Genomic DNA, 26,194 nt, shown 5'->3' with positions numbered 1-26,194 from the left:
TGAATTTTGGTAAGTGGGAAAATTAGCGCCAAGATTTTTGACGCTTGGCAGGACGTCGAGAACGGATTCTTTGAAAGACGAACTTCTCGGGATAAAGACGTCATTTGAAATATGATCGGGAGTCTCTTTTTGTATTGCTACATTCTAGTGCCTGTACAGTAAAAGAACACCCTCCTCATAGCAGACCCTGGATGATGGCCGCCTCTGCATTCAATATTGAAGAACCTGCGGCACCAATGACCGTGTTGTGGCTCAGGCATGCAAATCTGATGTCAAAGTGTGAGCCCTTGGCAGCCTCGCGAACTCTGCCCACACTGACGGCATAACCGCCTGAGATGTCACGATCGAGTCGAGGCTGTGGTCGATCTGGCTCGTCGAAGACAACGATAGCTTTCTCCGGGGCCGACGGACATCCAAGCTTCTGGGCCTCGGCTACGTAATCCCTCATGGCTTGTTTGACCTGCTCTGCGCTTGGTGGAGGTCTTTGCTTGAATCTTAGCGAGACGAACGCCATATGACCATCTGTGACGCCGACACGTGTGCATGTTGCGCCTACTGTGAGGCCAGACTGCTCCTCAAACGCAGTGGCGTCTGCATTGATCGAGCCCAGGATCTTTTGAGCCTCGGTCTCCAGTTTGTCCTCCTCTCCAGCAATGTAAGGAACCACGTTGTCGAAGATATCCATGCTAGAAACACCTGGGTAGCCGGCACCTGATACCGCTTGTTCGGTAAACACCTCCACATCCTCGACGGGTCCGAACTTCGCCTGTAAGGCCGCGAAAGGGATGACAATCCCAATCACAGCACAGTTGGAGTTGCAGACGAGAAATCCCTTCTTGAGGCCGAAGTGCTTCCGTTGATGAGGGATGAGCCCCAGATGTGAGATGTTGACCGTAGGCACCACCAAAGGCACAATGGGATCCCTTCGATAGTTCTTGGCATTGGAGAAGACGGGGATCTCGGCTTTGAGGAATTCCATTTCTAGACGAGTAGATGTGTGAGTATGGAATTGCTTGGATTCGTGGAAGACCTACCAACTTCTCCGGCCACGTCGCTGTCCAGACCAGAGAAGACCAAATCACAGTCTGTGAAGTTACTTGCTTTGCATTCCCGAACCGTAAGGTTTGCTAGGTCGGTAGACATGGGCCTTGCCTGTTTCCACCGGACCGCGTCTTTGTAAAGCTTGCCAGCCGACCTCGATGAGGCGCCCACGGCCTGTAAATGAAGCATAGGGTGATCGGCCAGAAGCAGTATGAATCTCTGACCAACAGATCCTGATCAAATTAGGGTTTCCATATCTGACTTGAATCCAGCAAACCCACCTGTTGCGCCCAATACAGCACATTTTCTTTTGGGTTGGGACGTTGTGCTTGACATCTTCGAAGTATCGAAAAATAGGACTAGAAATTGAGTCGAGGTAGTGTCAAAGAAAGAGCTAAGGACTGAGCTCCAGTTTGTATCGAGTGATTGCTTGAAGGTCTTTCTTGCTGAGTACGAACTTCTCGGCGCTTTCTTCAAGTTTCTGTTATCTTGGTGAAAGTGACACGGTGAGCGGGCTTTGGAAGCAAATACCGATGCGGTTTGAAAATAATTTTAGCGAGAGACCTACAAAGTATCGCCACCTGAGTCACAGCCAAACATTTGAAGAAGCGGCCATTGCAACATGCCAAGAGTGTAAAAGCGGCGAGGCCTCGAACGAATATCAAAACTACTCCACGACAACCTCAACCTTCCGTTCTGATCTTCATGTCGTGTTTCACAAGCTGAGCATCATGTTTTTACTCGAGTGAGACATCGCGAAGCATACATTCACACTATGCTGAGCTTATGGGCTCGTTCTTCATCTGACCATTGGCAGTGCCATAGTACGCTGAAACCTAAGAGCAGAATGTTCACAATGTCTCAACGCGACCAACGAAACCTGGAATTTCTTCACTGTTGTATGGATGAACTTCACGCTTCTGCCTGAACTCTTCTACAAGACCCCATATCTACGATATAGTACTGCTACTTCGTGCCCAACATGCCCAACTTCATCAGCAAAGCCTAGATGCTCCTATACTATATATACGTCCCTCTCTTCCCTCGATCGCTTTCTGCATCCTCATCCTCTCTCTCCTCAGTCGATATATATATAATCACTCTTTGGAAGATTCAACTCAACACAATCACGTTCTGTCCGTCTTCCAGACACAAATCTCGACCTGCCAACCAGTCAACCTACTGACTTTGCTCTACCGTCTCGCCACGTCTCTCCCTATCACAACATCATCATGGGCGCAGCTTTTTCTCTTATGGGCGCTGTGCTTGGAATCGTCTTTGGAGGTGGTATCGGCGTTGTATGTTTTGACCTCCCTGCAAGACTGTGCCATTTCATCAAATGCCCCATCTACTCCCTCTTACACCCGTACAAGTTTCTGACTATTCGCAGCTCGCCTGGCAGCTTGGAGAAGCTATGCAATCCAGGAGCGTCGAGGGAACCACAATAACTGTGGTGAATGGCATGCAAGGATTGCCACAAGCGAATCTGTCTGGCGTTGAAATATATGGCGCAAATGATACTTCGCGCTTTCTAGGTGGGCAACGTAAGTGCTCTCTCCCTCAGAGGCTGGTGCATCTCAAAGCGCGGGTCTCGTTTTTCATTCCTATCTTCACTTGTTCATTCTTCTGACGAATTGCAGATGCCTTCCTTCCACATTTCGGCAGCCATAGCTTTCCCGCTTTGGAGAACCCGAATTACGTCTACATCACGAATTCGGGTGACCCTGTTTGTATCGCCGGGATGGAGGTGCGGTTCCCTAACGGGTCAAGTGTGGCCATCTCCGGTAACCTCGGTAGGACTTGTGGACTAGCAACCTACGAGTCGAGCCAGAGCGTTCTCCCAGCACCATATGACAAAGCCGGAGCATGTGTCTGGGTGGATCGTCACGGGTCAAATGGTATTCAGCAGCATGGCCTCATTTTCGACATTACTCCGGTCTTGCAAGATCGCGAAAAATACCAGGCTCAAAGGCCCGAGGATCTCTGCAAGCCGCCATTCCACAACCCTGTTCCAGAGTTGCAGCAGGCTCTGGTGAAGAGAATCGAAACCAGTCCGGGCACCGGCGGTTTCAGTACACAACTGATCAAAAGCAATCTGGAGAATACTGGTGCTGTTGTCCGCCTCTGCGAAGGCAAAACCAATATCGGTCCCGACTTTGCGAGTCTGCCTGAGAGACTCTACTGTGATATGGACACGAGAGAGATTCACCCCTTTTGTGAGGAGAACACTCGTGGCGTTTGCTTCGATCCCGAGCAAGATACTCTTCTTGAGATGAACGACGAAGCTTCTATTCCAGAAGTTGGTGGCGTCCAGGCCCGAGGGAGCAAGACCAGAGTTGTCAAGTCTTTCAAGCAGGTCCAGGTCTGGAACTAGTCCCAGGTCTAGCCTGTCAATTTTGTTCCTCAAGTGAGTCGCTTTCGACAGAGGAAAGTGTGCTGTAGGCGACGGCCAGAGTGAAGGATTTGTTAAGGCGTTTAAGTAAAAGATATTGTCAATTGCCGCGTTTCTCGCCCACCGCTGCCTCCAAAATGCCCGTGGCAAGATTCTATATATACGGTTGCCCGAGGAGTCCAGCGGAAAAGTTGACTAGTCCAGCATGTTCACTAAGGTAGCAAGCACGAGAATTCCAAGCCATTTACTGAAAATCTGACGCCTCTGCAATGACTGACATATTCCTCCCAAGAGCCCATTCCAGGTCCAAGACCCTTGCACATCCAGCAAGACAGCGTTCGTTTCGACAGAGTTCCCTTGCTCCTCAAGATCGAAGTCATCTGATCGACTCGGCGTGGTCGGCCCCCAAGTGCTGGTCCCCAGGCGTGCCAGGTCAACGAGGCTGTGCCAGGCAGCCAGTAACCCCTCGAAAATGTCGAAAATCACCCATCGCCTTTGAGCATCGGTGTTCCTCACCGTGTCATGCAATATTGCTTTGTTCACCGCGCCTCCAGCCCAGTACAAAGATGACTATGAGCCTCGGGAGGCCTTCGCAGCAGGAGCGTCGGGGACGAGTCATCTTGGAAACCACCGTTCTCCGAGGGGCCGGTCTCCCGCCTCCAGTAGTTTCGTCATCTGCAAGAAGTGGTCATGGATCCTGCAACTTCCGTGCTCCCTTGAGGCTCACTATGGTGGGGGTAGTCAAATTGGTCACGGGCGCTATGGTTGGCATCCTTGGCCTCGTCGCGACATGGTGGGCACTCGACCTAGCAATGTGGACTGCCGCAAAGGACTTCCGCGAGGACTGCCGGGAGCAATTCCAAGCCTTTAATGTCACGTCTCCTGAATGTGACAAGATCCTCCGCCAAAGTCTACGACCACCTCCGACCTGGCGAGATTACTTCAAGACAAACATACCCAAGGTCCAATATTATCGGGTCCACGGCAGCCCGTCCCATGATGAATTAGGTGCATCGGAACCTATTGCGACACAGTATGGTGACACCGTTATGTGTGATACCTCGACTTTGATCTTCAATTTCCCCCTGGATGAGGCCGTGTGTGAAGAACGTTGGGCCTTCTCGGCCACCATTGAGGAGAATTGTGCTTGCCACGTCTGGACCAATGGTACGGCGGTAGGAACGGTCGAGGTTGCAGATGTCTATGTGCCACATTTCTCAGGGCCAGAGCAGTGTGAAGAGCTTGGTTCGCTGATGCAGCTGGCAGATCAAGAGCTGTGGAGACTTGAATGTGTCTACCCGTGGACAGCAGCGCAGCCGTCGCCCTCGCCGTCGCGCCTCGAGGTTGGTGGTACGGCGGGAATTCCGGTAGAAATTGTCGAGGCCTTCGGTATCGCTTTCCTGCTTGCTAGTTTTGCAAAAGGGCTGTTCCGCTGGGAGTTTGGGAAGAGGACGCGTTGAAGAATAGATCTCACCTTACTATTTGCATGGAAAGGTCAGCTGCAATGAAAAGATTCACCTGATACTAGTACAGCTTCCTTTCTGATCAGTAGCATCCACGCCCTTGAACTCACGCAGCAGCCTGACTCAGTCAAAGAATGCGAGAACTTTCTGCCTCCCGCCCGGACACGTGCAAACGTAAAACATGCTTCTCGAGGACCGTCGCAACGCCAGAAGGGGTGCGGCACAACCCACCCACAACCCACGGCCACCGCCATCACCGCTCAATAAAAGAAAATCCGTTCGTCGCGCCCTGCCGGCTCCCAAAAAAAAAAGAAAAAGAAAAGTCACAAACCCGAGAATCGAACTCGATCGACATCTGGAACCACCGGGCAGCGGAGCAAAAAATCCATGTGTAGATACATGGAGAAAACACTGCCTCACAATCAAGCTTTCCGTCTAGGAGGGATCCTAGATGCTGTAGTATCAACGGCAGGGTTATTGCTTCTGGGTTTCAGTAGGAGGGTAAACTGTCTGCAGCCAGTAAATCCATCTCTACCTATCCAGACAATGTCCGGCCCCACACGTAGTTCATAACCCGATCTAACGGAGGGACGATTGTTAGCAGGAATTCGAGGTTTGAAATATATCAACCCTGCGAGTTTTCAGCTGGCATTGCGGGCATTTGTTTCGCCAAGTAGAACACTTCCAAGAAGGTAAGGCAGGTCAGGTACCTGAGGTTTCTTTTCGTGCCAAGCCGTAGAGTAGGGTACAGCGTGAGGACCGCACGCATGGCGACGACGCGACGTGAGGCTGACACGAGAGGGTGAGAACAAAGGGCAGGGTAGGGGTAAGCAGGTAAGGTTGAGGGCCACCACACATGCCGCAAACCGCAAAAAGGACTTTTTTTACGCCATCATCGGCTTTTCCGAAGAACCTTCGTTCAGGTTAGCGGCATGTTCTTCGGTATGCTTGAGTAAGGATATGAAATGCAAGCGATGCGTGGGTGATCTGATCATTCAGCATCGCCGTCCGGATTCGAAAGAAGCATCAGGCCGCGGTTGCAGGCCAAACTCCTCCAATCTCTCGGGTAGCTGATTGTATGTCCTGTAATACTCCAGTGCTTCTCCGACACAATGCTTTCTCTTTACCCTGTAACTACAAATCTAAACAGGAGTTGGAGCAATCTTGACGTTGGAAATCTTTTGTGGAGCGATGCAGATAACTACTGTGCAAATCTGGCTTAGTTCCAATCCTTAGTCACCATCTGCTCACGTGATATTGCTGTTGAAGCCCGACGGCGTGGCTAATACAGCAACTAGAAGTATCAATCGCTTCGAATATGTCCGTCCATTACCCGCTTTAATGGTTCCAGATTATACTGGTACTTGTTGAAGACTGTGGTCAAGAATACCCTAGGTATGAAATCAAACGCCCAACACCCCTTGGAAAGTTGACTCACTACGACGCACTTCCCCAGGCCAAGCCAGCCAGACCGGCTCGCGCTGTTTCGTTCTTTACGAATGCCAGCTGTAGCTCGTACGATTCGCCGTTTCCTTCTCCGGCGATAACCAGAGCCCATACGCGATGTCCCTCCTGTCGGCATGTTTGTCGAATCAGAGATGCAGCTGCCAATGGTCGGTGTTATGCCAGCCCCATGACACTTATCTCCGGGGGGACTTCTCGTCAAGGCCTACTGTATATTGGGCATTAAACCACCACGTCCCACCAAGGGTAGGCAAGTCTAAAACCCCCCTTTCCTGCACTAAGACCCAAACACACTGCTTGTACATCGCAGAAGCACTTAGATGTAGCCCTGGAGATTGTGTTTTAATTTTTTCGCGCAGTCGTCCACACGCCGTCGTCGCCGACCGGGGACCCGGTGCCAAAAAAGGAGAAAAGGGAAAAAGTATGTCCTACGTCGCCGCCCGCGCCGTCTTCTCGCCTACCGACAGCACCTCCCCGTTATCCGTTTCGCCCTCCGAGACGGCCTTGCTACTGATCGATTACCAGAACATCGCGGTCGCGAGGCTCGGCGACGCGGCGCCCAGCGTGCTCGGCATCGCGCGGCAGATGCGCGACTGGGCCTTGTGCAAGGGCATGTCGGTGTATCACTGTCTGATCGACACAAGGCCCGGCATCACACAGCCTCCTGCGCGCAACAAGATTGCCGCCAAGTGGCGCATGTACGAGGACAAGTTCGCTGCGGTGCCGGGCCTGGGGTTCGAGGCCGATGTGTTGGCCCCCGTTGATCCAGGCTGGGAGAAGACGGTCCTGCGCACGCCGGGACTGATCTCGGCGCTGGAGTCGCGCGGGCTGATGGATGAATTGGTCTCACGCGGTGTGAAGAGCTTGATGGTCTGTGGCATAGTCACAAGTGGGTGTGTTCTGAGCACGGCGCGGGCGGCCACGGATCAGGGGTTCATCGTAACGGTCGTGGAGGATGCGTGTTTCGATCCTGTCCCGGGCTTGCATGGGATGTTGTGTGCGCATGCATTGCCGATGACGGCGCATGTGGCGACCGCCGGCGAGATCAGGGATGCGTGGAAGGTGCTATGAGTGAGGTGCAAGCATTGGTAGGTCATTCAATGGTGTGGCACATTACTATGAATAATCCGGTCTTCTGGGATCGCCGACGTTCCCCAGATGAATAGGACCAGCGGCCGGGATCAGTTGACACTTTTGAGGTGGTTGGCTTAAAGAAGTGCTCTCAAAGAAGGGAGACGATTGTCAAAGGATACAAATTGAAACGTGAGATAACTCGGTCGCCTCGGTATACCTGCCCATCACTGCCCCAAGCCTAAATTAGGGTTAGTGAGGTGCTTCGTAGGGCTCACTAGGCTAGGCCACTAGGCCTAAGTGCGCCATGGGGCGCCTATAAGGTAGTGTCCTAAGCGGCCACGTGAGCTGCTTACTGTAACTCCTAGGGGGCGCCGTGATAGGAAGGGACAAAATCTCTCAGTATTAGAATGACTGTGCACCAGACCAAGCTGGGAGTCCTAATCTCAGATTTTCTATGCTTGCAGGGCAGTAGTAGATAGTATCAGTTGTAGCAAAGTCCACATAGTGACTTGCAATTAGTATTATGCGTAATAGACATAACGATCGTGGTATCATGAAAACCAAAGCAATCCTCCATCTGGGGGTATCAACTCCTGTTTTCTTCCCTCTACCACTCCCATTCTTGTGCATGCTTCCTCTCCACCCAGAGTTCTTCTTTCTCCTACCTATACCTTTCTAGTCGATTCGGTCGCAACCATTACTCCACGTCTCCAACAGACAGGTCTCTGTCTTTTCTTATTCTCGGTGTTCGAGCTCCTTCTCGGCTTGCGTGCTCTCGCTGTCTCGCGCAAGTTCAGCAGCGCCAGCAGCAACAGGCTGGATTTCTCCGGCCTCTGCAGCGCCATTTTCGGTACCGGCTTCTCTCCTAATCTTGGCAATCTCTTCTGGCGGGGGTGCAGCCCATTTCCGGCTGTCCCATGGCTTGACACTGAGGATGTACATGGTATCAATCTCTTCGAGGGTCCGGCCTTGGCCTTCAATGACGAAGAAGTAGATGAGGAACAAGCCTAGGATGTTGCAGCCAGCAAAGACATAACCGTATAAGAAATCGATATCGGCGGTGATAAAAGGGGTGAAGAAGGCGAGAAGGAAGTTCCAGAACCAGTTCGATGCGGTGGACAAGGCCATACCTTTGGCGCGGTAGCGAGAAGGATACAACTCGCCACAAATGGTCCAGATCATCGGTCCCCAAGTTGTTGCGAAGCCAAAAATGAAAAATGAGGCCATAACAATCATTGCCGTACCACTGGATTCTGTGCTCTGGGGATCGTTGCGATCCAGGGAGAAGTGGCCGACACTGGCGAAGATCATAAACATGAGGAACATCCAGAACGACCCGACGATGAGCGACCTACGACGACCGTAGTGCTCGACGATGTACAGTCCGTAGAAGGTAGTGCCGAAATTGATGCCGTTCAAGATCATTTGAGTGACGAAAGAGTTGTTGATACCGGTAGCCTTGAAGATCACCGTACCGTAGTAGAAGAAGTAGTTGGCGCCAGTCAATTGCTGGAACATCTGGAGGGCGATGCCAAGAAGGATACGATATGCCATCTTGGGAGCTCTGAACATGTTGATCCATTCCTGGACGACTCCTTGATGTACGGCTTCGGCGCGAAGTTTGGCTTCGATCTCTTCCAGCTCGACGTGGACGCTATAATGGTTCTCCTGAGCGCCGTATACTTTGAGCATAACCCGCTTGGCTTCGTCCTTCTTGCCTTTGCGGTAGAGGTATCGAGGTGTCTCCGGGAAGATTAGGATGCCCGCGCCCAAAATGAACGCGAACACGAAAGCAAGACCCATGGGGATACGCCACGAGGCCGAGCTACTTCTTTGGTGTTCGTAGCAACCATAGTTGATACACGCGGCCAAGAAGATACCCAAGGTGATCTGGATTTGCGTTAATTTTTTGTCGAAAGCGACGGTGAGGTAGAAATCTTACGAAGAGTTGGTATGTGCTGATCAAGGATCCACGAATGTGTCGAGGAGCGGTCTCGGCTGTAACAATCAGCATCGTATCATGCGACATTGATAGCTCCTACTTACCCATATACATTGGTACCAGCAAAGACAAGGCACCGACACCAAGGCCAGCAACCCAACGACCCATCATCATTTGATACCAGTGGTGCTCGGATGTAATCATGACAATGTTACCGACCGAGAAGATGCAGCACCAAAACGTGACAGAGGGCTTCCGGCCAATGACATCGGCGATTGGAGCCGCAATCAGAGCACCGATCAATGTACCGATTGAGAGCTGTGTATGGTTAGCAGAAGATCGTGCAAAACAGTATGGGCGTGTCACTGACCATTCCTACGATGAGACCGGATCTGACGTTGCTGAAGTAAGCTGTGCCATCACTGTGGTGCTGGCCAAATCTGTCGAGGAAATCTGGCAGCTCCAGGAAACCGGAGATCTGACCAGTATCATATCCGAAGATGAAGCCTCCCATTGAGACGAGCATGCCCATCCAGAATGACGCCCATGTTACTCGTCGCAGAGGACTGTAGTCGAGATGAGACAAGGATTTTCTCGCATCAGTAGAGTCTTCACCGTGCGGATTGTATCTGGACGTCTGTGAGATTCCCGCTCACACAAGGGGCAGCATGAGAAAGGACGTACCTGTCGTAGTTGACGTAGTTGGTCAACCCCAGAGATTGCCGCGTGGGCATCTGGAACTTTGGAACCTTCATCAACCCCATAATTCTTTCGTAGGTTGAGTCGCAATTTGTTGTTTATTGTTCGAGTCAGACTTGGATGAGAGAGAACAAGCGAAGCGATTGATCTTATACCTTCGTGTCAGATTCCCACCCGAGAAAATTGTTGTACAACACGTGGTCGAAGCCGGAGCGGTGATGTTACTTCCAATGGCGGAGGCCCACAGATGACACCACGAGAGGAGACGGGGGTACTGCATGGTATGTCAAATGATGATGGTGACTGAGTGATTTCTCCAGGGATCTGTAAGCACAAAGAGCAGGGAGTTGAGCGTATGACGTGAAGGCGCAACGCTCCATAACGCACAGTGCACAATACTGTGCAGAGTAATCCGGAATATTGGGCCCCTTCGACAGGGTCGCCAGTAAGATGGAATCCGTGGTAGGTGCTAAACAAGGGCCGTCGCAAGTACCGAAAGGCGAGTGCATAACCAAAGATCTAGAACAGACGTGCAATCGAATGACTGGGCCAAAGCGCCGCAGACGTCTTGTGGCGTGAAGAAGCATTTCGGGTGACCGGTCTCGATAGCTTGTGTAGATCTCAGGATATCAAAGAATGCAAGGCTGCGAACCTACCGGAAAGGCGCGGCTCCCGAACGCAAGGCCGGTGTCCACGATGTCAGCATTGGCACAAGGTCATTTGATCAATGATGGATCACTGTTACCTCCAGTAGACTAGGTACTACTGTGGTTCTAGGTGGGAATGTTCGATTTCCTTCCTCAGAACCTCGTAATCAATTTGCCCTCCCCATGGGGAGTTTTCCTGGGAGGATACGAGGCAACAGTCCTGCATGTCAGCAAGGAGAGAGGCGACCAAGGAAGACGTCGAGATGGTGACTTTTGCTGCGAAACAAGAGCTGCAGTATACAGTCTGTCTCGGGGACAGCTCCTGAAGAATGCTACCCATGACAATGAATCAGTACATGATGATTAATGATGGGTCGCATTACAGTATTGTGCAAGAAGTGGACGGCGAAGGGAACAACGTCGAATAATCTCTCGGTGCGGGACTCTGCCCAGAATATTGGTACTAACTTAGTTAGGTTAGTCACGCCAGTTCCGCGAATGGCCTCTCAGTCAGGTGATGCCCTATGGTTATAGAGCCTCCTCGGCTTGCCACTGCCTAGAGCCTGCCACCTGCCCACCGGGACCTTCCTTTAGTTAGCCTGGCACGCCTGGGCATCGCCTGGGCCTTCAAGCCACAAGAAGCTTGAATGTGGTACGTACGATGTACCTGCAGATCACGAGCGCAGCCAAGTTTTCATCGAACATTCGATGTTGTCTTCGTTGCTCCATTATCACGAGAATACTACTGTATTAAAGAGTCCCGTGTACTGTGTACAGTACTGTATCTTTTCGGCGCTCCCGTGGTCCTTACTACGTAGGCGTGGTAGGCCAAAAACCCGCGTCCTGGGGGAGATACTTGTACGAGTAGGTCATCATCATCGACATGTCAGCATATGTTACATCTCTTGCGGGGCTCCTGGGTACCTTGCGAATCCTCGATATCCCAGCTTTCGCGCCCCGGTCCACAATCAACCTGTCCTCGGCGAACTTCGCCCATAACCCTGAGATCATAGGTATGCGAAAGTGGTATGATTAGGCTGCGGATACCCATCTTGAGTAGTCGACCAGAGCGCCACCAAGGGTCGTTAGGCACAGTCAGCCATCACTTTCTGAACAGTGTTCAATTGTCATGTGGACGGCTTGATCAGCACTTCTTCCATTTGACTGCGGGTGGGTGTTCTGCTATCTCCTGACAAAGCGGATTCCCCCTGTCTCCGGATTCTTCACATGCGTACTGATGTTGAAGTACTTCCCATCCAATACACCCATCAACCGCGCCCTTGCTGCTTCTTCAGTTTCCCCGTTCTGTCTCACTGGCTCGATCTTATACGCTGAAAGCACATGCGCAACAACCGCAACGAACTCGACTTGGCTGAATTTCTTGCCCGGGCAGACGCGCGGTCCAAACACCCAAGGTATGTACATAATACCATCAGCTTCCGGCACCGTCAGTACATCTTCGCCGTCCTTCGACTGGGAGACGAAGCGCTGCGGCTTGAACTCGAATCTATCTGCACCCCACAGAGGCGACAGATGCAGGGCATAGAAATCTGCAGTGATCAAAGTTTCGGGTTCTATCATGACGGTCCGAGAGTGTCCAGGCTTCTTGGCCGAGGGAGCAATAGGAAGCAGCGTCGAGGTGGTGGGTATCCGAAGCATTTGCGGCGCGGGTCCTGCGAGTCGTAGAGTTTCGTACATCACTGCCATGACACGAACAAGCTTGGAGTATGTATCTGCATAACTGACCTTGGATAAAGTGTGAGTATACTGCGCGTCGACTTCTTCCCTGACCCAATCTTGCGTCTTAGGATGTGCTGCGAGATACGGAAGAGCGAAGGTCATGGTCCCTGCCGTGGTTTCAAATCCAGCCAAGTTGAAAACGAAAAGATTTCCATAGAGCTCGGAGTCTGTCAGATATGACGGCTTGGAAGAAGCTGTCTGAGCTTGGGATTGCGACTTCTCGGCCTCGTTGGCGTGGACCATAGCCTCAAGAAGACTGGTGGTCTTTCCCACAGACTTCTGGTTTGATTTGCGCAACTGATAAAGAACAGATTCCTGCATGTACTTGCGGAACTCGGCAACTGAAAGCTTGAGCCGACGAAGCGTCTGAGGGAGGAATGGGTCGGGGACCTGGATGCCGTTGAAGATGATGCTCACGAAGACATGCTTGAGGATGAATCCTAGCGAATCTAGGAGTGTCAGGCGGTGGCCAGGCGGAATTGTCGTCAAGGCGGTGCTATCTTGGCCGAACCCGACAGCAGCGAGCACATGCATGGCAAGAACTTCGAAATCGGATCGGATATCTGCCAGATTTCGAACGTTTTCGTTGTCAAATCTGATGATTTCGCGGGCCCGCTCGAGAGACTCGTCCCAGACATTGCGCATGTTTTGGTCATTGAAAGCCGGAGCCGTGATCTTGCGGTGACGTTGCCAGTCCTGACCGTTCAAGCTCGACACATTCTGTCCAAAGAAGGTGAAGAACTGCGCAAACGGGTCCGGCAGGATCCATGTCTTCATGTCCTTGTAAAGTCGCTCAATCGCGGGCTGGTGACTTGTGATGATCTGATTGCGGGTAGGTGTGACCAGGACGAACGACTCTCCCAGTCTCGACACACTCCTCCCGCCATCCACCATCGGCCACCCGATGTCAGTGTACAGATACCAGTTGCCGAGTCCGCAGGGCAGCCGCTCAACCCATGCAAATAGCGGTCTGAGTGGCGCGAACCATGCGTCCTCGAAGGAGATAGGCAACAGCACGATTGGGAGCTTGAGACGACGGGCGCCGATGTAGTTGACGAGTAGTCGGTAGGACCTGTAGACGGTGAAGGCAATGCAAGGGAGAAAGACGATGTAAAGTCCTATCTTCATATTGAAGCCGGATGTCGATACCACTGTTTGTTGGACTCACGCGCGACACCAGCCTTGGCCCAGACAGTTCAATTCTTATGCTGTTGACTTGAAACGATTACTAGATCTCGCATGGATGGTGTTCCAAGTTGAAGCTGACCAGAGACGAATATGTCGACGTTGCGCGTCCAGTCGTATTGGGGGCCTGATGACATAGTAGTTGGAGGGGAGATTGAGTTTCTCACCTGGACACCAGATACCCACTAGATTCTGATATGCTTAGATATGTACTGGAGGCTTTCCCGTGAAAGATCCTCGTATACAGTGGTATGTGAAGCATCGGGACTTTTCTGACAATCTTAGATGAAGAAGACTGACTCACCGTGACCAAAAGATCCTCGCTTCGATAAGGCAAAAAGTGAGTTGCCTGACAGTTGAGTTCCAGAAAAAGATCAACGCACAGGCTTACATGTACAGGGCATACTACCCCTGCACGGCACATAGGCAAAAGATTTTAGGCACCGAGAGAATATTTAAGTATCTGTCATTACAACAGATATTATTCCTAAGCAGATATCCGACAAATGCCATTTCGACGGTACATAACTTTTTGTCACTTCCCACTGACTCCTCAAGTTCCCTCGCCGCACACACCTACTTCTCGTTCCACCCAGGCCAGATCTCCTCCGAGAGCCGTTTGACCAGCTCCAATTTCTCCCACATCCTCTCTCTGCTCATGCCCACGCCACCTTCACTGTGGTCGCTAGCGAACCCACACTGAGGACTCACCGCAAGATTATCTCTGAGCGCATCCTCCCTTGCCCTACCCTGTCCCTCCGCAATTGCGTCCGCAGCTTGGTACACCCTCTCTTTCAACTCATTCAAGTCCTCCAATTCGGCATACTTGGTCGTGACCACGCCCAACACCACAGCCTTGTCGACTGGCAAATGCTTCAACGGCGTGAAATCGCCCGCCCGAGGACTATCGAATTCCAGGTAGAATAACTTATACTCGGTCTCATTGAACAATTTCCTGGCAATCCGCTCATAAGAGCCGCTGGCCAATCCGACTCCGTTGGGAAAATTGCCTCGGCAGATGTGAACGCCAACATGCAGATCTGAGGGCAAGTCACGGATCGCATCATTGTGCGATTTGATATACAATTCGAGCAAACGGTCGAGATCGACCCCTTCGGCCTTACAAGTCGCGATCCATTCTTCATCGCAAAAGAAACTAAGGTTCGGGTCGTCGACCTGGACCGCACGAAGGCCGTGGTCATAAAGCGTCATGATCTCCTTCCTCACAGCGGCACTCAAATCGGCCAAAAGGGCTTCGTCCGAGGAAAACAAGTCCGGAGAAAATGGCTGTTTTAGTTGAATGTGCCACCATCCAGGCGGTGGCACGGTCATCTTTGCGTTCTTGACCTGATCTTCGGGAAGCAAGTTGCGGAAGAACAGCCAGTCGTCCAGATAGGCGGACTTTTCCAGCGTGACCTTCTTCGCTGTCGGATACCCAGCGTCGCGCCCCGGGACTCCCCATTTCGCCAGGGGACGATTGGTGGGGAAATCCTTTTTAAAGTCTTCCATGGGCGTATAGCGGACCTCGAAACCGCTCAAGGATTCGAAGAAATTCCCGTAGAAGATGCCACGTTCAAATTCGCCGGTCACGATTGGGAGGATATTGCGCTGGAGCTGTTCGCTGACGACATCCCTGATGGCGGACTCTTGCTCATTTCTGAGTGTTATCAGAGGATCACTGGACTCGTCGGTTGTGCCAGTACTGCCGTCGCTCATGGATGCGTCTGCCGAAGGTCCAGCCCGTAGACGGTTCCATTTCAAAGTCGATTTCTTTCGCGCTTCAACGAGGCTCCTGGGTCGTAGAAGAGAGCCAACTTGGTCGGCTCGAAAGGGTGGTGCCATTGTTACGTCAATGATCGGTGTATCTTCAAGGCAGTAGGTCGTCAGGTGAGAGCACGAATGCTAACTTAGTAGTACCCAAGAGGTTGAACGTCAAAAGAGCCTCTTCGTCGACGTTCCCCCGTCAATTCAACAGCCTCGGAATTGATCCATTGAAATGAGGGGAACAACTGGAAGAACTCCGCTTTATTCTTGCGGCGTCTCGTATCGGCCTTGACCTGATGACCCCATGATGACCCCATTATACTTACGTGCCCAACATTGCAGACGCGGACAACCTGTAAGATGAGCTGTTCAATGAGATTGATGGCCATCCATGGCTTCGGTCTTTTGCGCATATAGTAAGGCAAGGTCCGCGCGAGCTCAACGATAGCCATGACGTCGTTTACTGCTGTTCCATGGTGCTATCCTTCAATGGCGCCAGACAAAAGGTTGGTAGGTAGGCACCTAGGTCAAAAGTCACAATCACCACGATACTCGCCTGTGCTGGAGTAGGTCATGCGCAGCGCAGGGAACATCCTCTCAAGTTGGCTGCAATTCGGCTCCCTTTCGTGGTGGTAAGGGAAGACACGCTTTGAGACCACATTGAGTGGTAAATCTTACCATTCCGAAGCCGGTGACGGGCGCGCGAGCTGCCAGCTTGATGATCGTCACATCGACCGGTCCATCCACAGGAATATTTGAGGAAGTTGCTTTTTCTCCGCCACCCATATGCAAGTCGGCAGAATGCAAGGTGAACCACCAAGCTACTGTATGCCGGCAAATGCAGGAACGAGCATGTTACTCGTATCTTGGACAAGCATCCACAAGCATTTCCGGGACTACGCAAAGCCTGGACTGGACGGGGCAAGTTGTGACGGGGGCCGAGACCAATTTGCTACTGCAGTGATAGTCTCAAGTTGCGTCTTGATTCTACCCCTGAGACAGGCATTACCCTACATCAGGCAAAAGTTACGAGAAACCGGCCTCATGGGCTGGCTCGTGGTATCGGGGAAATGCACACGATCTCTGACATTGCACGGTTCGACTTGATGGCTGTTGCATTGGCGGCGGCATTTGGCCTGCGTGCATGTGGCTGATCAAGCTGGTGGGTCAACACTGGGAGACTGGGATCATGCCTTTCAGCCTGCAGCCCATGCCGGCAGTTGAAGGTGGATGGAGGAGCGCTGGTACTGCGTAAACCCTTGCGAGGACTTGCCCTTGCATGTCCAGTATGATATCGCCCATGATCCTGGACCGCGGGCACATTATCAGCCGCTGCATGCATTCCAAAAGATGCAGGAGAAGTGACAAGATCCTGATTCCGATTCCAGGATCAGTCAATTCTCCTTGCCGTCTCGAGCGCCGGATCAACCCATGAAGAGAGGAGAAATTCCTCACTTTGGTGGGCTTTCAATCATATCTGTACAGAAGTCCTGTCCCGCCTATCCATCATAGTCGTGTTCACGGCCCATGCGCCTTTGCTGGTCATCCACACCTCCCAATGCGGGCCCATTTTGTGTAACCGGATCACCGACGCACCGCATAACGTCCAGCGCCTTCCAATGTCCCACGCCACCAGGCCCATGTTCCGTTTTGCAGGGAACAATCTCCAAGAATATATAGGTCTAAGCGTCTTGATAGGAGATGCTCCATTCCTTCGTAGTTTTGATAATCATCGCTTTGCTCCCATCACTTCCGTCGCTTCGACCCCCGTTGGAATTAATACTGTCACTCCTGTTGCGCTCTGGTCTTGGATCCATATCGTCCTTCTGCGCCTTGCCACCACGTCCGCTGTGGATGACGACGCGGGAACTGCTCGTGAGCGCCTGTCCAATCCCACGTTCTCCCGTATCGGCCAATGTAGTACCTTGACGAGGAAGATCAAGGCTCTCGCCTCGAACGTCACTCGTAAGTGCCTGACTCCGGACAGCCGAGATGGCTTTGCTCTGAGCCGTCTTGCCCATAAGATAACTGTCATTTCCATATCCGAAGCGTCCATCTTCCTGGACGACTCCAGACAAGTATCCTGCCTGGATGGAGTCCATGAAGGGTCGTAGATGTGGTACGCACGCAGAGAAAACACTGAAGAACACTTCGAGGATCGTCGCAATCGTGGGAAGCCAGCTGTTGAACGTGACATCAGTGCCACGCTCGAAGAAGCGATGGATTTCAGTCAGCCGCCACACCGTACACGCGACTGCACCGATTCTGAACGAGAAAGCGAAGCAGACAGCAATCTTCTTCTTCGTCACAAGCTGCAAGTTGTAGACCAAGAACATCGGCAAAGCCATGATGGCCACGTCGGTGAGGATGTCGATGACTCCGAACGCATCCCAGAAGCCGGTCTGGCTGAAACATTTACCCGTCGTGATCAGATATGGGTGTGGTAGATCGCATTGAAAGGCGCTGGAAAAGACCGCGGTAAACGCCCACACAAGGATGATACCTCCCACAGCCCGCATGGGCATTCGGTGATATGACTTGTTTGGCGCCAACGCAATCAGAAGTGACAATGTTGAAAGCTTGCCCAAGGCCAAGCTCCAGATGTACAAAATATTCCAAGCATAGCCGGCTTTTTGAAACCCCTCATATTCTTCTTGTGAGACACTGGAGAGCAGTGACCCAAGCCCATTGCTGACCTGGTTGTTGATCGCAATGGTGAAGCCGATTGAAAAAAGCTGCACATGTTAGCCTTGTCGCATAGCCTACACACTGACGGAGCCTCGTGCATACCATGGCCGTCGTGATAATGCTATCTGCCCACATCAGCCTCCGCAACACCACCAGCTTGCTGATGAGGACGGTAATAACGGCCAGACACAAAGTTGCCAACGCGACCCATGATACTAGGTTGACGACGGGTCCTTTTGCTGTAGCTGATATCACGGGCGTTCGAGCGATAAGAGCCCGTGCCGTCGCCATGTTGGAAGAATAGTGTCTGGAGGCTTGAACGGGGACCAGTTCTTCCCTCGGGACGTTGAAATCTCAATGCCTCTGAAAGCGAATGGGCGCATTGAGAAGTCCCCGAGAACAAGTAGAAAACCCGATGAGCAAGACCATCTAGGGGGAAGAAGAACTGTCTTGCAAACGATCAAGGTTGGTGATTCGAAGCCGGGGTTAGTGAAAGACGTTGCAACGTGAATTGTGATGGATTCTCGGTTGGCTCTGGATGCATGAAATCAAGCAGGGGACCATCGAGGTTGCTGATAAGGTATCAGTACCGTGGATACCCTTTCGACGAGCAGCAGCCTTTCTGGCCTTCTGCTCGTGTCAGAGATCTTCGGCATTACCCCTGTGACTTGATGGCCTAATCTTGCTATCATGCTCAAATAGGACCTTGGGTATCACTCGGCGACCTGCTGGTCCTCGGCACATGTATAGCGGAAACAAACCTACTGAGGGATGTGCAGGCAAAAGTGCTGGCATGGGTTGAAAAAAGGTTATGGACTTGGTGGGCTAACGGGGCGCGGAGGTCGTGTTCCCAGACGCCGCTTGTGGCAGCCCCGATTTAAGCGGTAACGATCTCCCAAGGCCCACTCCAAAACGACCAAGTTTTCTCTGGGGGCGATGGTCCCTCCCGGTGCTACCAAAGTACATAGTGCCATGGTATGCCGGGGGAAGAGCTTAGTCTTTCAGTGCCGGACATTGGTGTTTGGTCAACCGTTCACAGCACCCATGCAAGCTAAACAAGTAGCGCAGATCGCTGGGGCGGATGGTGGCCAGACATTGCTTAACTCGTCCTCATTCGACCAACACAGTTCCCTAATCGCTTCGACAGTCAGTTGAACAGACACGCAGGATGGCTTCGGGTGCAAAAGTGTCAATGCCACCTATCGCATTGGTGATGCCCACCATGCCTCATCTTTGGCTCGATACTCCAGGAGCTGCCGGGATGATCCACATTGAAGTGATCACCAGGACGGCTGAGACACCTACGTCGTATTTGCTCCCCGCATATGCAAGCATTTGTCTGGTTGACAGCTCAGACGGCGTTCTAGGTCTTCTGGTGATTTCGGATCAAATACTTGGGTCAACCATGAGGCACCTCGTTTCTAAGGCATATTCCGTACATGACGAGGGACTTGGCCACGAATGCTCCAACGGTTTGACAGGAGCCACTGATCGCGTGTCGCAAAGCACGCCTCTGTGCTTACTTGTAGCTACAGTAGCGTGTGATGAAGCTTAAAATGAATGCTGGTCAGGGGCTTATCACAAAAAAATGGCTCCCTGCAGTTGGCACATTCAAGCACTTCCTTTCAAAGAGAGGCCGCCAAACCTCCTTTCGGCGGTGGATAATTTGTAGACAGCTCGAGGACTGAGATTGCTGTGTCAGTCTCCCTCATGATGGGTGGTTGGTCGGCGAAAACCAAATGCAAAAATGAAAGCCTGCTGATACCGTCTCGAGAGAGACCAGCGTGCCCTGCGTTGTTGATCCCTGCTCATCGCAAGACCTGACGCAAGCATGAATCCGTTCGACTTAGGCGATCTGTCGCAACCTGTTCGCTTCGTGCTACCTGGTAATGGTTCGGGGGAGAAAAGAGAGGGAGGTCCCATCGCGTACAGAGTCGCGGAGAGCGTTGATCGCGTCCCACCCAAGTCTCATATATGTATCAGCCAAATTGAGTGATTTGTGGCTTCACAGGAAATGACACTGGCTGGGGCTTGAGCAGTTTTGTGAAATCCAACAATGATGCCAGGAACTCTCCGGGGTTATTGTAACGTTGGGACGAGCGCGGCCTAGCGAGCTGCACGAATTGCATTTCCGTCACACCGGTAAGCTGCCATCACTTTGGCAGATCATCCCCGTCAGGTTCGTCGCAGAATCTCGGGCCTCATCTGCCCATTTTACCATCATAACAAGTAGTAAGGGGTTTGTCCATGGCTTCCAAGCTACAATGTTGGAATGCTATGTCCTTCCAGGCAATATTGGCAATGGATTTTGCTGGCTGTCAAGTTCCTTGCTGCATATTCGGCGGGACACACCTACAGAGTCAAATGAATACGTGATATCGGGCAATAACTATACCCTGTGGACCCACTTACTCGTACAACAATAGCATGTGAGTACAAGCTCTCGCGTAGAAGGCTGACACTCATGCAAGCCATCTTTTAAGTGACGCTCGAGACCATCCGGGGATATTGGCCTTTTTGAGCCACCATCCCCGTCGGGGGCTTGCATGCCGCTTGAGAGGCGTTCTGGACCCTGGTCACCGACATTGGTCGTCAAACATCCGCATTGCGCACCGACCACCAACCCGTGAACGATGCATGGTTCCAGTATCGCAATGGGTTGATCCGTTTCTCAACGCATGGCGCATTCTTGTATCTAGGGTCTTTTGGGTCGTGCAGTACTCATTGATCCGTAGATTTCCATCTGCCGTTCGGCAGGTAAATTAGATGGACCGTCCTGTGCACATGTTGCACTTCTGATTTTCTGATCTTTTGAGATACTAGTATCTTGCTGGTCTTTCGTCGTTCCTTCAGTATTCTCACATATTGAGTTCTCAATTTATTGCAATCACGCCGCACGGCCGCTATTCATCTGCTGAAAAGAGAATATCGCGTTCGTTCTCGAAGTGCAAGATGGGCGACTCATACGCAATGAAGAGTGGCAGCAAATATGCTTCTGAGATTCACCACTCCAGAACTTCGTCTGAAATGGCACGCAATGTCGAAAAGTCTGTCGATCGGGATGAGCAGGAGATGGCGAGACTCGGCAAGCGTCAAGAACTGCGGGTGGGAATGCAACATGCTCCAAGTGATCCGGGAGAATATGACTGACACTTCACAGAGAAACTTTGGCTTTATGAGCATGCTCGGCTTTTCCTGCACGCTTATGATAACCTGGGAGGGACTCCTAACGGTATTCGTTTATGGATTGACCGACGGAGGCCCAGCTGGACTCGTGTACGGGTTTCTCTTCTGCTGGGTTGGGTACTTTACTGTTGTTGCTTCTCTGGCCGAGATGGTTTCAATGTAGGCCAATCGGACGTCCTGATGATGACTTGCGCGCTGACCTGTGCAGGGCGCCCACAGCAGGCGGCCAGTATCACTGGACGTTTCTGTTTGCTCCGAAGTCTTGTCGCAACTTCCTGTCGTTCGTTACGGGATGGCAGTCCGTTCTTTCATGGCAAGCTTGTCTCGCATCGGCTGCTTATCTCGGTGGTACCATCATGCAGGGGCTGCTCGTGCTTAACTACCCCAGCTATGACTTCCATCGCTGGCATGGAACTCTCCTGCTTTTTGCAGTGATCACTGTGGCGTTGCTCTTTAACACGTACCTGGCGAAGCAGCTGCCTAAAATCGAGGGCGCCGTCTTGATCGTGCATATTGTTGGCTTCTTTGGAGTGCTCATCACTCTGGTCTATCTTGCGCCGCATGGATCTGCCCACGACGTTTTCGTCAAGTATCTCAACTCCGGAGGATACGACAAGGGCACCTCCTTTTTTGTGGGGTTGATTACCACGGTTTTTGCTTTTGTGGGTGCCGATGGAGCCATTCACATGTCCGAAGAGATCATCAATGCGTCCACAGTTGTACCAAATTCCTTGGTGGCATCAATTGGCTTGAACGGTGCGATGGGGTTCAGTATGTTAATCGCAATCCTGTTTTGCATCGGAGACATCGAGAGCGCGCTCTCAACGCCGACCGGCTTTCCTTTCATCGAAATCTTCCGCCAGGCCGTCAACACGAACGCAGGAGCCACAGCCATGAGTGCTGTGGTCCTTTCATTGATGATATTTGCAACCATTGCTGTCTTGGCAGCCGCCTCGCGAATGATGTGGGCTTTTGCAAGGGACAATGGACTGCCTGGCTCACGGTTCATCTCTCAAGTCGAGCCTCGGACGAAATTGCCCCTGTACTCGGTTGGGCTCTCAGTCATGATCACGATGTTGTTGGGTTTGATCAATATTGGTTCCAGTGCTGCGTGAGTTTCTCTTCCCGAGCTCTGATGCCCCTCATTGGCTTCGTCACCTGGCTTGTGAGTCTACAAGATATTGTGCTGACCAGTTGTAGCTTCAATGCCGTTGCCTCATTGGTGGTTTCAGGATATCTTTCCAGCTATACCTTACCCATGATTTTACTGCTGCATAAGAAGATATTCCACCCTTCGTCTATCCATTATGGGCCATGGAGATTGGGACGAGTTTTTGGCATCTTCTGCAACGTCTTCGGTCTCAGTTGGATTGCCATTGTCATGGTCTTCAGCTTTTTCCCGGCGGACCGGACGGCTTTGTCGGCACAAACCATGAACTGGTCCTGTCTCTTGTGGGGAGGCACCATGATCATCGGAATCGCAAGCTATTTCGGATACCTTCGAGGGCGTTACAATGGCCCTGTCGTTGAGGGCGACATTGTTGAGCAAGTTCGGGGTGTCTGAATCTTCACAAATCCGGAGTAAATTCCAGGTTAGAGAAGTCCACAGGCTTGGGCTTGGGACCTCAGAGTTGTCCAAAGGGGAGACACATTTGGTGAGCAGACGCCATGATGAACACGAGTGGTACTTGGATATGTTGACTGTACTTTTCTTCTATGACGGATGCAGGAACCGATGTACGTAAAAAGTGATGCTGAAAATGAAGATGAAAGGGTTGCCACTGTCGCGTGAACATCTCGCGCCTGGCAGTGTGACAAGGTCAAAATTTACCGTTGATGACCACAAGGCCCAGACGTTTGCTGGCAGGAAGAGGGAACACGACTCGCAAGCTTTGAGGCTTTGAGTGCCTGGTTAGAGAATTCATTGTGCCAATGTTACCTAGGTAAATACCTGACCTGAGTACATTGCGAGATTTGATTCTCACTGTGCAGCTTCACGTGCAGAAATCTCTAGGTAGGGTTCGGACAACCTGCCCTTCTAGACAGACGCGTCAAAGCTCATCATCAGTACGGATAGAAATGAAACAGATCGACAGGGATGCGAAAAACACGTTCAATCACACACATCATTAACCGTCAATCTCTCCGTACAGAGTACCCTTTCATCAAACATGAGGCGGACTGCCCAGTCTTCAGTACGAGTAACATAACCGACCAACAACTCTTGGACAGACGCTGGTCGAAACTTGCTCGACGTCGCCAACGCGCAGGGACAGCCAAAGATCGGGTTCTCGAACCATGAACGCCGACTCTTATTTTTAGTGCTACTACCTGCAGCTCCAGCCTTGTTCAAGACCTCGAAGACCATCTTTACTCGTGTTTATAGCCCTATGATTGATGTGTTGGACGAACTACCATAGTATGCTTCCTCTCAGCCGGTGAGTGCGTGTGTGCGAACGGGAGTGGGCTTGACCCTGTTTCAGACCTTGGATCAGCACGGGCAAGCGATACGCAGTGGATTTATGTGGAGAAACATCGCCCATCAAATCCTTGAGATTGCGACTGGGAATGGCGTTCGTTGCTCGGAGTGCATATTATGGTAGTACTCATCCCTGCACCCTGGTGCGCACTTGCTTGGTTAACGTGATTGCCCTACGAATTTTGTTGCTGCCGCTCATCTTGTGCCTTCCCATCAAATCGTCCTAGACCTGTCTTTCTTCTTACCATTCGAGATGTTTGCTCACCCGGGCCGGAATCATGAGCTGCAGCGACTCTTCCCGAACTAGCACGGATGAATCTCAAGTCGGCCTTCTCAGTGAGAAACGGGACTTCTACCACGAGGATGAAGAAGAATTATCCCCTACCACGAGGTTGCCCAGGCCTCGCACCACTTACAAGCTCCTCCTCATTTGGCCTTGTTTACCCATACGACATCTTGGTCGGTTTCTCGCCCAGATAATTCATCTGTTGCTACCGAGCTTCCTTCAGCCTCGTCGCCAGAGTGGCTCTGGGAAACCTGACACTCTCCCACCGACAGCTTTCCTGGATGGCATGCGAGGTCTTGCCGCGTTCATCGTCGTCATCTGCCACTTGACATATGGCACTTTCGACATTGGCCATGCCTGGGGTGCAAACACGGGTTCAGAAGCCAACCCCCAAGGTCAAGAAGCCAACAAGGAATTCCTCCGTCTACCTATAGTTCGATTGTTATACAGTGGCCCGCCAATGGTGGCAATATTCTTCGTCATCTCAGGCTATGCACTCAGCTACAAACCTATCAGGTTAATGCGGTCACAAAGTCACGAGCAGCTCATGACGACCATGAGCTCCGCCGTTTTCCGACGTGGACTGCGACTCTTCTTACCATGCTTCGCATCCACATTCCTTGTCATATGTTTGGCCCAACTCAATCTGTACGAGCTCACGGAAGAGTTTGCCAACCAGATGCGCACGCTACGCGAAGACCACTGCTATACTCAGCCTTATTTTTGGTTACAATTCACCGACTGGCTGCAACAGATACTCATCTTCATCGACGTATTCGACTGGTCACTATATGCCGGATCGATTGAACTGGACCGTCACCTCTGGACCATTCCTGCCGAGTTTCGTTGCAGCATGGCTCTCTTCCTCAGTCAGATGATGGTCGCGAGGATGTCGACGAGACTTCGCCTTTCGACCCTTTCGGCGCTCATGGTCTGGGGAGTCTCATGGGACCGGTGGGAGCTGTGCCCGTTCTGGGCTGGTGCGATAATTGCGGAATTGGATATCATACGGCTTTCGAACCCTTCTCGCCTTTCCTCCATCGCTGGGCAATTATCGTCTCGAAGCCTCAAATGTGCATCCAGTATCTTTTATACGCTTATGTTTTGCTGCTCGCTATTCCTCCTCTCATACCCCGACGCCGCTGGCCACGCAACACCAGGTTACGTCACCCTCACTCATTACATTCCCACTTGCTTCACACAAAAGCACCGCTTCTGGCCGACCATCGGCGCTGTCCTCATCATCTGGTCGGCCTGCCGCCTAGACGTCCTTCGAAACCGGGTATTTTGCTTTGCTCCGATACAATATCTCGGCAAAATCAGCTTCCCGCTGTACGTAATGCACGGCCCGATCATTCATACCCTTGGCTACTCGGTACGTTCCGCATTAACTTCGTCAGACGTGATCGAACTAACGAAAGTCCCAGATTCTCCCACGAACACCTGACCTCGAAACGCCCGAAATCATGCGCCAATTCGAGCTGGACTTCTCGAAGGCGTCTGTTGTAATAATGCTGATGGTGGTCTGGGCGGCCGATATTTTCTTGAGACTGATCGATATACCCTGCGTCAACCTGGCGAGACGGGTCGAGAAGATGTTCTTCGTGACCTGAACGTCTAGAGAGTTGGTACACGTCTGGACTACGTTGCGCGCGTAACCGACATATGGGAAATGCCAGGCTGTCCGGCCGTCAAGATCCAAGAAATCTGTCCACGCTCGTGACAAAATCAACGAGAAACCATCTGTATCATCCTTGGGACGCACACATTCGCTGAGTGAGTTGAACATGCATACGAACGTGAAAATGGAAAGTGACGATACATGGATACTGGACAGGATGCAGATACTTTTTTTTATAGAGGTAGACCTACAATGTAACTCGACGGGCGATAGTTGCAACCAGCTGCCCTGCACTGCCATTCCTATTGTTGTCTACGGTGTTGCAGATTGATTTTCATTCCGCTTTGGCCCATCTTGTGTCAGGAGGGTAAAGACCTTATTTGTGCTCCGTGCTTTGGATCCGCTATACCAGAATTGTGGTAGTACTACGTTAATATCGAACGGCTTTTGTTCCGAGGTCTCAGGCCTTACTCGTATAACGTGCCCAAGTAAGTACCCTACTAGCATTGAGTTAGCATGTACT

General features: G+C 51.7%; 9 protein-coding genes across 9 annotated transcripts; 4 read left to right on the top strand and 5 right to left on the bottom strand.

Moving 5' to 3' along the window:
* Nucleotides 1-110: 110 nt before the first annotated feature.
* On the bottom strand, nucleotides 111-1,588 carry PV05_11809 (aspartate-semialdehyde dehydrogenase). Its single transcript, XM_013455326.1, has 3 exons — nucleotides 1,323-1,588; nucleotides 1,035-1,274; nucleotides 111-981 (listed from the first exon to the last, which is right to left on the bottom strand). Exons 1-3 carry the CDS (start codon nucleotides 1,375-1,377, stop codon nucleotides 176-178), a joined length of 1,101 nt encoding a protein of 366 aa, XP_013310780.1. The 5' UTR covers nucleotides 1,378-1,588; the 3' UTR covers nucleotides 111-175.
* A 267-nt stretch (nucleotides 1,589-1,855) lies between these two features.
* On the top strand, nucleotides 1,856-3,513 carry PV05_11808 (uncharacterized protein). Its single transcript, XM_013455325.1, has 3 exons — nucleotides 1,856-2,339; nucleotides 2,432-2,585; nucleotides 2,682-3,513. Exons 1-3 carry the CDS (start codon nucleotides 2,274-2,276, stop codon nucleotides 3,413-3,415), a joined length of 954 nt encoding a protein of 317 aa, XP_013310779.1. The 5' UTR covers nucleotides 1,856-2,273; the 3' UTR covers nucleotides 3,416-3,513.
* Nucleotides 3,514-4,161: 648 nt separating this feature from the next.
* Nucleotides 4,162-7,431, top strand: PV05_11807 (uncharacterized protein; the record flags this gene model as incomplete). The annotated part of the gene is made up of 2 exons (XM_013455324.1): nucleotides 4,162-4,871; nucleotides 6,720-7,431. The coding sequence occupies 2 exons, from the start codon at nucleotides 4,162-4,164 to the stop codon at nucleotides 7,429-7,431; spliced, it is 1,422 nt and encodes a 473-aa protein (XP_013310778.1).
* A 420-nt stretch (nucleotides 7,432-7,851) lies between these two features.
* PV05_11806 (uncharacterized protein) lies at nucleotides 7,852-11,065 on the bottom strand. The gene is made up of 5 exons (XM_013455323.1): nucleotides 10,061-11,065; nucleotides 9,747-10,005; nucleotides 9,481-9,694; nucleotides 9,377-9,432; nucleotides 7,852-9,324 (listed from the first exon to the last, which is right to left on the bottom strand). Exons 1-5 carry the CDS (start codon nucleotides 10,138-10,140, stop codon nucleotides 8,170-8,172), a joined length of 1,764 nt encoding a protein of 587 aa, XP_013310777.1. The 5' UTR covers nucleotides 10,141-11,065; the 3' UTR covers nucleotides 7,852-8,169.
* A 789-nt stretch (nucleotides 11,066-11,854) lies between these two features.
* On the bottom strand, nucleotides 11,855-13,906 carry PV05_11805 (uncharacterized protein). Its single transcript, XM_013455322.1, has one exon. The coding sequence runs from the start codon at nucleotides 13,588-13,590 to the stop codon at nucleotides 11,905-11,907; it is 1,686 nt and encodes a 561-aa protein (XP_013310776.1). The 5' UTR covers nucleotides 13,591-13,906; the 3' UTR covers nucleotides 11,855-11,904.
* Nucleotides 13,907-14,137: 231 nt separating this feature from the next.
* On the bottom strand, nucleotides 14,138-15,608 carry PV05_11804 (uncharacterized protein). The gene has a single exon (XM_013455321.1). It carries the CDS (start codon nucleotides 15,487-15,489, stop codon nucleotides 14,224-14,226), a length of 1,266 nt encoding a protein of 421 aa, XP_013310775.1. The 5' UTR covers nucleotides 15,490-15,608; the 3' UTR covers nucleotides 14,138-14,223.
* Nucleotides 15,609-16,883: 1,275 nt separating this feature from the next.
* PV05_11803 (uncharacterized protein) lies at nucleotides 16,884-18,860 on the bottom strand. Its single transcript, XM_013455320.1, has 2 exons — nucleotides 18,202-18,860; nucleotides 16,884-18,146 (listed from the first exon to the last, which is right to left on the bottom strand). Exons 1-2 carry the CDS (start codon nucleotides 18,388-18,390, stop codon nucleotides 17,094-17,096), a joined length of 1,242 nt encoding a protein of 413 aa, XP_013310774.1. The 5' UTR covers nucleotides 18,391-18,860; the 3' UTR covers nucleotides 16,884-17,093.
* Nucleotides 18,861-21,051: 2,191 nt separating this feature from the next.
* PV05_11802 (uncharacterized protein) lies at nucleotides 21,052-22,849 on the top strand (the record flags this gene model as incomplete). The annotated part of the gene is made up of 4 exons (XM_013455319.1): nucleotides 21,052-21,204; nucleotides 21,260-21,444; nucleotides 21,494-22,396; nucleotides 22,486-22,849. 4 exons carry the CDS (start codon nucleotides 21,052-21,054, stop codon nucleotides 22,847-22,849), a joined length of 1,605 nt encoding a protein of 534 aa, XP_013310773.1.
* Nucleotides 22,850-23,954: 1,105 nt separating this feature from the next.
* On the top strand, nucleotides 23,955-25,910 carry PV05_11801 (uncharacterized protein). Its single transcript, XM_013455318.1, has 2 exons — nucleotides 23,955-25,425; nucleotides 25,478-25,910. Exons 1-2 carry the CDS (start codon nucleotides 24,043-24,045, stop codon nucleotides 25,661-25,663), a joined length of 1,569 nt encoding a protein of 522 aa, XP_013310772.1. The 5' UTR covers nucleotides 23,955-24,042; the 3' UTR covers nucleotides 25,664-25,910.
* The last annotated feature ends 284 nt before the right edge of the window (nucleotides 25,911-26,194 follow it).

Source organism: Exophiala xenobiotica, assembly GCF_000835505.1.
Source record: "Exophiala xenobiotica strain CBS 118157 unplaced genomic scaffold supercont1.7, whole genome shotgun sequence".
NCBI classification, from domain to species: domain Eukaryota; kingdom Fungi; phylum Ascomycota; class Eurotiomycetes; order Chaetothyriales; family Herpotrichiellaceae; genus Exophiala; species Exophiala xenobiotica.
The sequence above is the reverse complement of the archived record's forward strand: the minus strand, read 5'-3'. Positions and strand labels throughout refer to the sequence as shown.